The 9,769-nt window shown below is 38.1% G+C and overlaps 2 protein-coding genes across 8 annotated transcripts in view; one reads left to right on the forward strand and one right to left on the reverse strand.

Moving 5' to 3' along the window:
* camta1a (calmodulin binding transcription activator 1a) overlaps positions 1 to 5,968 on the forward strand; it is a 280,700-nt gene extending 274,732 nt beyond the window's left edge. For 6 of the 7 annotated variants that reach the window (XM_072366794.1, XM_072366790.1, XM_072366793.1 and 3 more), the window contains one exon: positions 716 to 5,968. In XM_072366794.1, coding sequence (XP_072222895.1) covers positions 716 to 748 — 33 coding nt within the window. In that variant the 3' untranslated portion in view covers positions 749 to 5,968. The remainder of the gene's footprint in view (positions 1 to 715) is intronic. The other variant, XM_072366795.1, reaches the window with a different exon arrangement.
* A 323-nt stretch (positions 5,969 to 6,291) lies between these two features.
* Positions 6,292 to 7,624, reverse strand: LOC140272151 (urotensin-2-like). Its single transcript, XM_072367501.1, has 4 exons — positions 7,434 to 7,624; positions 6,968 to 7,093; positions 6,708 to 6,748; positions 6,292 to 6,614 (listed from the first exon to the last, which is right to left on the reverse strand). Exons 1-4 carry the CDS (start codon positions 7,537 to 7,539, stop codon positions 6,501 to 6,503), a joined length of 387 nt encoding a protein of 128 aa, XP_072223602.1. The 5' UTR covers positions 7,540 to 7,624; the 3' UTR covers positions 6,292 to 6,500.
* Between the last annotated feature and the right edge of the window lie 2,145 nt (positions 7,625 to 9,769).

A 9,769-nucleotide genomic window follows, 5' to 3' on the forward strand; every position in this document is an offset into this window, starting at 1 on the left:
GGCCAAATTTGTCAAATGGTGGTGGTCGATGTTTTAAAATGTGTTTTAGGACAAACCCGACCGCGTTCTGCACAGATATGTGTCTGAACACACATCTTTTGGGTGTATTCTTTAGTAAACTGTAAGTCAGTGCATTACGTGAAATTTTTAGGTTTGAGTCGTTGTTTTTATTTACATTCTGGGAACTCTCAATCTTCTCCAACTTCTTAATATAAGAAATGAACTTTGAACAAAATCAAATTAAAATCAAATCATGTTGTTCATAAGTGACTATGAGTGACTTTTCTTTTTCTTAAATTGGGACAGTTGCTGTATTGATTAATCAAAGCTAATGAAGTGTGCCACTGAAATAATGACTAGGACGTTTCCCTGTATTCATTTTGTTACAGAAGCACCCTCATATTACTTAGCCTAGATATTTTATATATGAATATAGAAATGATTCTGTAACTATGTCATACTTATTTTGTGTGTCTGTGTGTGTGTGTGTGTGTGCAAGCAATCCAAATTGCCGAGTTTAATTCAATTCTGACCATTATTTCCTTTCACAGAGCAGCAGTGCTTCCTGATGACCTGGGTTGTCTTGATATTGTTCTGATAGTTCTGGCTGAACAGTATCATACTGTTAGGCCTGTGTGTGTGTGTATGTGTCGTGATAAACTTGTTACTACATGCATGTCGTATTTATGGATGCTTGTCTGTCTCTATGTTCCAGGGCGAAAGAATTGAAAAGGGCCAGGGAACATGAGACCCCTCAGAAGAGCCCCCTTGCGATGTGACATCACTGTCCTGACTCCTCTTTTCTTTTTTGTTTGTACCCGAGACATTTTACAAGAGAACAGAACAAAAGAAAAAGAAAAACATCAATGCAAGCACTGCAATTATTACTACTACAGCAGTGTTACTGGTTCAACTACTACTACATGTACAACTGCATCTTTTTCACATATCTATTCTTTCCACTGACTTGATTTTGGTCGAAGAGTGGCAACTTCTACAGGATTATAAACTAAAAGGGTTGGGGTGGGGGGTGCAGAACATTTGCTTTTTTGGCATTTTTTGCACTTTTTCATGGATCGCTTTGTGTTTTTATTGTGGTTTTTTTTTGGATATGAAGAGGTTTTGGACAGTGAAGGAAGACAACGCAGGACAGGTGGTCTTTCACACTGGAGGACCTCAAGGGACGTGAAATAAGACTGCTGCAGACGATCTCAGAGGACAGAAAGACCGTTCAGAAACACTCTGGGCTCTAATTGTATTTCTTTTTTCTTTTCTTTTTTTCAAGTGACCAATCAATTCATTTGAAGAAGGAGTTTTTTTAAAACTAAATATATTAATAACCCACATGCCCACTTCTATCCACTGCTGTAGATTATATGATACTCAATTTAGCTCAACGGCTCCTCCTGTCCCACTGTGCTCTGCCCCACCAGTCTGCCCACATGGGTGGAGCTACAAGTGAATGTAGAGGGGTTTAAACACGCAGAAGCAGATTGGGTGTAACATTTCTTAAAAAGAAAAAAAATACTATGCTTTATCTTATATATATATTGTCACTTTATTACTTGAATTTGTTCCATATTGTCCGATGTATTTCTTCCATCATGTTCAATGTATGGTGATCTGTATCTTCAGGCTATATGTTGTTAAATCCTACCAAGAAAAAAAATGCATGACTTCTTGGCAAGAAAAGTCTTTGCTTGTGTGCTTATGGTCTAGTCTTTCAGCCTATCCTCTGATTTTTTGTTTTCTTTCCACGTTAGTGGCCCACATATCCATATTCTCCGTCATGAGAGCCTCCGCCATTTCTGTAATGAAGCTATCTCTGTGTTGTCCCGTTTGTTTTATTTCTGTTTTGCTTGTTCAATTGATTGCCCCTCAGACACCTAACAGGAGATATGAACTTGCCTATTTTGTGTTGTAATGGTTATAGTCATGCAGGTTATTACTGTTCTTTTTAAACGAACTTCAGAGCCTGTGAAGGCTTTTGAGGGGAAGATCACATACATTGCCTTGACGTCTTAGAGATTCTTTGAGGGGTCCCTAAGCTTGTCCCAAAATAGGGGTTTGACAAATCCATATTTTTGACAATTGAGTGATTTCTGTATATAAAGGAGGCTGAAAGTACGTAGGAAAAAACATGTTCCCCGCGGGGATTGTATTTTAGAAATATATTATTTTATTCATTAAAATGGGTCAAAAACAGGTACGAGACAAAAACAGAATATTTGTATAGTTTTGTTTGAATGCCGCAGAAGTATGGTTGTATTGTTTGTATATAGTGTAAATACCTGGGATAAAAATGAGCTATGTGCATGAAAAGTATGAACAGAGTCAAAAGCGTGGGGGGGAAAAAACAACAACAAAAGCAGTAGTGGCTATGCTCTGTAAAATTAAAACTATTTCACTATTAGAGTACTTTACTTTATTTTGATCGTTCTCAAGACAAACATTTTGCTAAAGCATGATATTATTGCAATATGAAAAAGTTGAAAAAAATAATGTATTTAGTGTTAGGAGAGGTCTTCAAAATGATCTTTAAACAAGTATGAATATATTATTTAATTTTTTTTTCATTTGTTTATTTTGGGCTCCCAAGAAACTTTTGCCAATGGTGCCAAGGTATGTGAATGCTATATAGCTTAAGAAGATAAGTTAATTTTGCAGAACAGATAATCACACAGTGAAATACACCCTAGCACTGAAGATCATAATGTCACAACTGGCAGAGGATTGCAAAAAAAACAGTATGGTACACAGGTTGCAGAAGGACTCATATCTAAACAGAAAGCATTTCCGTCTATCATGTCTCCAGCATTCAGATATGTAAAGCATTTATTCATCACTGAATATACCATATCAAAGTTGTGTTGGATTTTTGTTGTCAGTGAAAATGGAATGTGATATGATCATCAAGGTAACTTGACTGAACTTAAAGATTGTAAATGGCAGCCTTGTCCATTCGATCCCTGTAAAGTTACCCATGTTATTACTCTCTGTCACTGAAAAAGTTGGAATTTATCTCTTTAAATGTGCAATACCTTGCACTGAGCTTTGTGTTATGATTTATTGGTTGATCCTTAATGTAGACTGATGGCAAGACTATACCAATACAGTATGCTTTACAAGAAATGTTCTCGATCAAGGCTGCCAGTGTCTGAATAAACCTTGTAATTTATGTCAAAAAGAACAAAAAATAATTTTTGTCAGGTTGAAAAGCATGTGGCAAACTCTACTTGACTGTGTTTCTTTGTCATGCAGTCGAATACACACTTGCAAAATGAACCGTTCCAAATGTCAAAGGTGCTAATACTAGTCAGGAGGACAGCACGAAAAAATCTCACTCATCTCAATGCAGAGTCAAAGAGCTAAAATGACTGTAGTAACAAACATGTAAAAACAGTGCACTAGTGCCAATTCTAAAGCATAACATGTATCTTGTACACTGGATAATATCATGATAATATATGTATAGATCGAGCTGTTTGTAACAATTAGAGAATAACAGATGAGTTGTTATAGGTGCCTGTTGGCTGCTGTCTAATTCCTATAATATATTCTTACCAGAAAGTGTATTCTGTATCCAAACATGTGACAATTCAGCCAAGTGCCACTGGAAAACTTTTTTGATATGTTTTTTTTCCTTTTCTTTTTTTTGAAGTATCATTAGGCCAAATAGATATTTATCTGATTTATTTTTCTTGATTGACTGGTTGTTTCCTTGTTTTTTACTCACCTGATGTGTAAACTTTGTTTGCAGAGTGTTTATGTAGAAAGTGCCTACTCATATCCTCATAACACCAATCCAGTAACAGAATGCATACAATGCACCTGATGTTGAGGAATTGCAACAGAACATTATCACCCACAGACAGTGCTGTGTCCTCCGCATGAACCCGTATTACGATCCTCATTACACTCGCCACAGTGATGCTCCCCATACGCAGCACTATCAGTAGAACACTCTAGCTTGTCAACATTCTGGCGTCACTTTTATTTTCCCGCCTTATCCATTTTCTACCGGAGTAGCTTGTTATTTCGAAATGCCACTACTGGGGTTTGTTGCCTTGCATTCATCCTCTAGTGTGTGATCAGAATGCATAGCCAATGCAATGTTGTGGCGTAAAAGGAGAAGGATTTCTTATGCTTGCATGGGTAAAATAGTTAACTGGGTGACAGAGCCGCACCTATAGCATGCTTATTTTCTTTGAATCGGTAGTCAGATAGGCTTGTTAAAAGACATACTGTTCCGTAAAAACAACAAGCATTGGTTGGTGTGTCACAGAACTCAGACAGAGGGAAGGCATGTGACTGGAGGGCAAACCTACAAATTAAGCAAATGATCAATGAGCAGTAGCTACTGACGTTTTCATGGCAAAGCATGAGGACAGGATTGTTTTTAGAGCAAAGCCCTAACTTTTTAGATTTTTATTTGCTTTTTACTATTCATTTAGGTATCTGTGTACTCCCGACTTTACATAGGACAAAATGCACAATGTTGGAGACATTGTGACAGTATATATAGTAAATTAATCAAAGGGACATGATGTACACACAGATACATGCACAAGACATCGCACAGCACACATTCAGACATGTCAAGTTGTCAGTTTCATTTGTGAACTGAGCGGTGACAGCCGAGGGACTGGTTCACCTCCCTTCTGTATTTTACTCAGGGTGCCAAAATGGGGAGGAGGAAACAGAGCAGGACTTGTGATTCACAGCAGAGGAAGCTACAAGTGAAATGGGAAAACCTTTCAGCAGAGCTTAATGATGAGAAAAGGAAAAAGTCTGCGGCAGAGAAGTTCACTATGGGGATACTGAAGTCTTTAAAATGAATGAATATAATATGTAATCCAATGCTCCCAGTAACCTTGAACAGCCCAGACCCTAGCAGAGCCCTGGAGTAGAGTCCATTTATATCTAGCTCATTAAGATAAAAGATTTGACATTCTGTCATGGAAACCTGTCAAATCATTGTATTATTCTGGCCACTTCTTTAGGCCTTTAATTTATATAAGTGACAAAGCGTGGAGGGTATTTAAGATTAAGAGTGTAGTTATATGAAAATCGTACCTGCAAATCTAGTTTTTACTGCCATTTACGGTTGGGATGACAGGTTAGGCTAATAGGAACTCTTCTTTATCATATAGTGATATCAATTTCAAGATGTTCTGTGAATTGGCCTGAGAATCTGCCTTTCCTCCTCTTCTTTTTCCAAAGCACCCAAACCAGAGAAAGGTAGGTGCATCAGGACAACAGAACAGAAGCTGTTTTACAGTATATTCCACTTATTGACACAGAGCAATAAAAAACTATTTTGTGGAGACCTGTAGACCTAGCAAAGTTTAAAACGATTGGACACATGTAGTTGACTTACTCTTATGCAAATGCCAGTATTGCAAGACAAGCATTCAGTAGTTTATGGACAGCAATTATATGGCACCCTTTACCGAATTGCACGTTTTCATCGATTCCAAACTGAGAAGAAAAAAAAGGCCCTGCTTTGATAGAAAGTTATGGGTCCTCGACACTTTGCATGTGAACTAGTGTTAGATCTATTTTCCTCTCCTCTATAGCTGTCTTTCTCTCTGTCTTTACCTGTTACGTGACCCAATTTTTCTCCGCCCCCCCCTCCCGCCCCCAACCACCCCCGACCCTTAAAAGTTTCATCCCCTCTCGGTTCTCCTAATATGTTATTGCTTTCCTCCTTTTTCTCCCCTTCTCTTGTTTGTAAGTTTTATTTTTGTAATTGTGCATGTACAAGCGTCACTGACTCGATGGATCTGTTTAAAAAAAAAAAGAAAAAAAAAAAGAGATTTCAGCTGCTGAAGCCATGCAAAACGTTTTGAATTGCCCTAAAAATATGGAAGATGTTTTCTGAATGCTTTATATTCTTTCTGCTGTAAAATAATAAAAAAAAGGAAAAAATGAAGAAAACTTGAGAACCAACTTTGCTACGTCTTTTTGCTTCCTCTTTTACTTTTATGAATGACGGAATGGTTTCTTCTTCTGGTATGTTTCTCAACGCCACCTTTTATCAATAAAGACAATTGCAGAGAAATTGTTTATCTATAACACAGTTTTTATTTCTGGTCAACATACAGTGCTGCAGGATCTTTGACTTTCACATCTAAAACACATTTAGTCATAAATAAGATAACCGAGGACCTAATAAATATATGCACTTTAATATATATATATACACTGTTTTTAAACAGCATTGAAGTAAATCCTAATAAATTAACTGAAAGCTCTCAATCAGCAAGTCTCAATCACACATATGGCATTGTTATTTGTGAGAATAAATTGGCAGTTGTGGAGTATGTGAGTGCGCACATGTGAGTCCATGCATCAAGGAGCCGATATGTGCATGTGCAATTTATACTTTCATGGCGTCAATATTCAGTTCCGTCTGCGAGTACTTGTGTTAGTTCAAGATAACTTTTGTTTGAGTGCAAGCCCTGCCTTCTATGTGTAGCAGCAATGCCTGATGTATTTTAGACACAGTACTTCCAGAAACATTCAGAATTCCCTGCTCTCTTCCTGAACTGTTTCCGGATGCCCAGCATATGACTGAGAGGATTTAGAAGACCTTGCTTCTCCAGTAAGACCTGAAAGACAAGATAGAGTAGTCTTTATAAAGCTTGCAGTTTGTAGTATAGAACTCTTAGCTCTTTTAGGAATCGCACAAGTTGAAAACCCACCTCTCTTTTGATCCCCCTTGGCAGCAGGCTCGTTCTAACGCCTGAGGGAAAATAAAGGATGAGATTACGCGCTATCTTGGAAAACTAATTTCACCATCTTGCATCAGCCAGTCTGTGCAAGCGGGTGACAGTAAAGTTATCTTAAAGTAGCATAGGCTGGTATCACTGGTGTTCATGTAATAGGCAACCATGAAAAAAACTGGCTGTCCTGGTGTGATTCTACGCAGGAACACTTGCAGCAAAGTGTCTATGTTTCTTACCATCTCTGTTCAGCTCCCCAGATATCAGAGTGGAATATCTGAGACCAGGACCATCCTGTTGAGGGAATGTTTGCTCAGAGAGTGAGAGATCATCCAGCATGCCTATTCCTCGGTCCTCCACTGACACTGGGGACAACCAAACAATCAAAAGCTTGTCACGAAATAAAAGAAATAAAATTCACAGGACATTTTCTTTTCTAATTATCACTGGTTATCACTTTTAATTTATAAAGCTTTTCAGTTCAATGAAGAAAAAACTATGTCTGTTCTCTGAGAGCACAACCCATATTCGAACTTTGGCAGAACGATGCAGTGCTACAGTAATTACTTCAAGGCCCCAGGACATGACTTGCCTGCCATTAATCTTTACAAATTACATTTTATTACTAAAACTGCTTATCGGGGAACTGAATTCATGAATTGTTATGCATTAAAAACTATAATAGAGATAATATCCTGTACTCACCAGGTCCTGGATAGGGCATCTCAGCAGATTCTGTAATGGGGTGGGCCAGCAGTGGGCCAGAGGCCACAAGCACAAACGCCCAACAGAGGAGATTGTTGCACTTCATCACTGTCGGGTGCTGTTGGTGGAAGTGGTTCTGATTTGCACAAAGGTCCTCAGGTGAAGATTCTACATGCTCTGCCTTTCCAAACTGGGTTATATAGTTTCAGCTGTAGCCTGGTACCCCTCCTGCGTGGCACACAGCAGACACACACACACGCACACACTTTTGCAGCCATCAGAGTCGAGTCCTTTCTCACTGGAATAAATCAACAGGCAGTCACAGGTGAATTATGGTCATAATAAAAAGACAAGTGCACTGGCCTATACTTCAAGGGCAAAGTCATGTTTTACCAGCTCTTTGGCTTGATTGACCATTTTTACAGACTTTGTAAATGGTCTCAAAGCAGGTGCTACAATTGTCATGTAAGCAGTATCCCAGGGGAGCAGGTGTTGGAGAACCTGGGCAGACAAATGACTTCTATCTTAACCATTTTACAATCTGTCATGAGACTGGGTAGCTTTATGCCACGAGTTCATTAAACTCTTTGGCCGTTTGAATCATTCTGACTTAAAACTCACAGCATACAAAGCAGAGGGAGCTCCTAATAAACCTGAGTAAATACTTAACCAGAGGTTCAGGCCACACTAAAAATGTTTCAACCTTGTTGTCTATGAGCCATCTGACATTTTAAATCAATTTAAGAAAGCAGAGAATTTCCATAGGTCACTGAATTGGACTGATTGATGCACATTATTTAGAAGCCTGGTTGCCGTGTGACGTAATATTTGTGCTCTCACTTCTTCTTAGTCATGCCGTAAAACTAATCTTTATGAGAGCATTCAGCATCACTGGTCAGTGTCAGAAAAGCTTTCTTATTGGTTAGGAAACTAGGTGCCAGCTATTTACAAAGTTACATTCTGCACCTGCCCCTGCGCATGCAATTTGTGTATTTATAAGAGCTACGACGTCAATGTTCAGTCTCTTACATGATAATAAGGACAGACGAAGAGACAATGACATTTGATTTTATGGTTGGTAGGACACACACTTCATTAGACATTAAAGCCATCAAGATTTATATTGTATCGTAGGCAAGTGCCCATTGCTGTTTCCAGGTAATTTCAACACCCAAAATAAACATATTCTCTCCCATCTTTGTGGTTTATACTGCTGTATGTATAGCTTCCTTTGCTACTCATAAGGAAACTACAGTTTATTCAAAGCACAGACTTTTAACAAAAAAGTTGCATTGTTTTGAAGCTAAAACAGAAATATCCCAGTCCCCTTTTGTTTTCGGCATGTGAGGGTAGCTGCTCAAAGGATCTGAGCAATGCTAGTGCAGAAGAGACCAATTTGGTCATTTAAGAGATGCTATAGATGGTTTTGCATATGATCATGAGGATCTCAGTGTGAATCTTTTAAGCATACAGGCAGCCAATAGCCATATATGTAATATGCTCCCCTAGTTTAGAGTTTGATCAAAAGCACTTGCTGCTGCATTCCTGATCAATTCTATTAGAGTAACTGCAGCTTCTGCTTAAAAGGGACAATAGCTAGCATAATCCAAAAAGCTATATTAGCCTAGACAATTAGCACATTGTTCTTAAGCAAAACTGAGTGTGAATTGTGAAGATAAATAAAATCTGATTTTGAGCATGCCTTTACTTTGACAGTAATACACTCAAAGTTGGTGTTTTTCTCTCTTGTCAGCTGTAAAAAAAAAACACTAAAAAAAACAAAAACATATTTAATCTTTGACAGCCATAAAACATCCTTAAATGTATCTAGATTTTTAAGATTGTGAGATTTCAATCATATATACATACACATGGATGTCATCTGCATAAGAATGGTCGGCAACAACCTTTGTCGATATGAGCACGGGCACAACACACATGCTAACAAAGATGGGACCAAGATTTGAGCCTTGAGGGACCTCAACAAGACAGATGAGCTCATAATCATCAGCAGTCAGTCAATCAAACAGATCTATGTATAAATATGAGATATGAGAAAAGCCATCTGAGGTCAGTTCCATAAGGATGATTGTATGTGTGTCTTATTTTTACATGGAGTTAAAGCCAGAATCTGAATTCTGAAAAAATGGTTGTCAAGAACCTTTAGAAGAGCAATTCTAAATTATGTCTTTACACACAGAGAAAGAATTTTCTTGACTACCAAACTTATTGCCTAAGCTACGTATCACACAATTTCACAGTCTAATCATTACAAACAATTATCACTTCAGTTATGGCACCAGGCAGGGTTTTGTTGTTGTTGTTTATACCATGTT

This window comes from Leuresthes tenuis, unplaced genomic scaffold (assembly GCF_036924035.1).
Source record: "Leuresthes tenuis unplaced genomic scaffold, fLeuTen1.0.hap1 SCAF_16, whole genome shotgun sequence".
Classification (NCBI taxonomy): domain Eukaryota; kingdom Metazoa; phylum Chordata; class Actinopteri; order Atheriniformes; family Atherinopsidae; genus Leuresthes; species Leuresthes tenuis.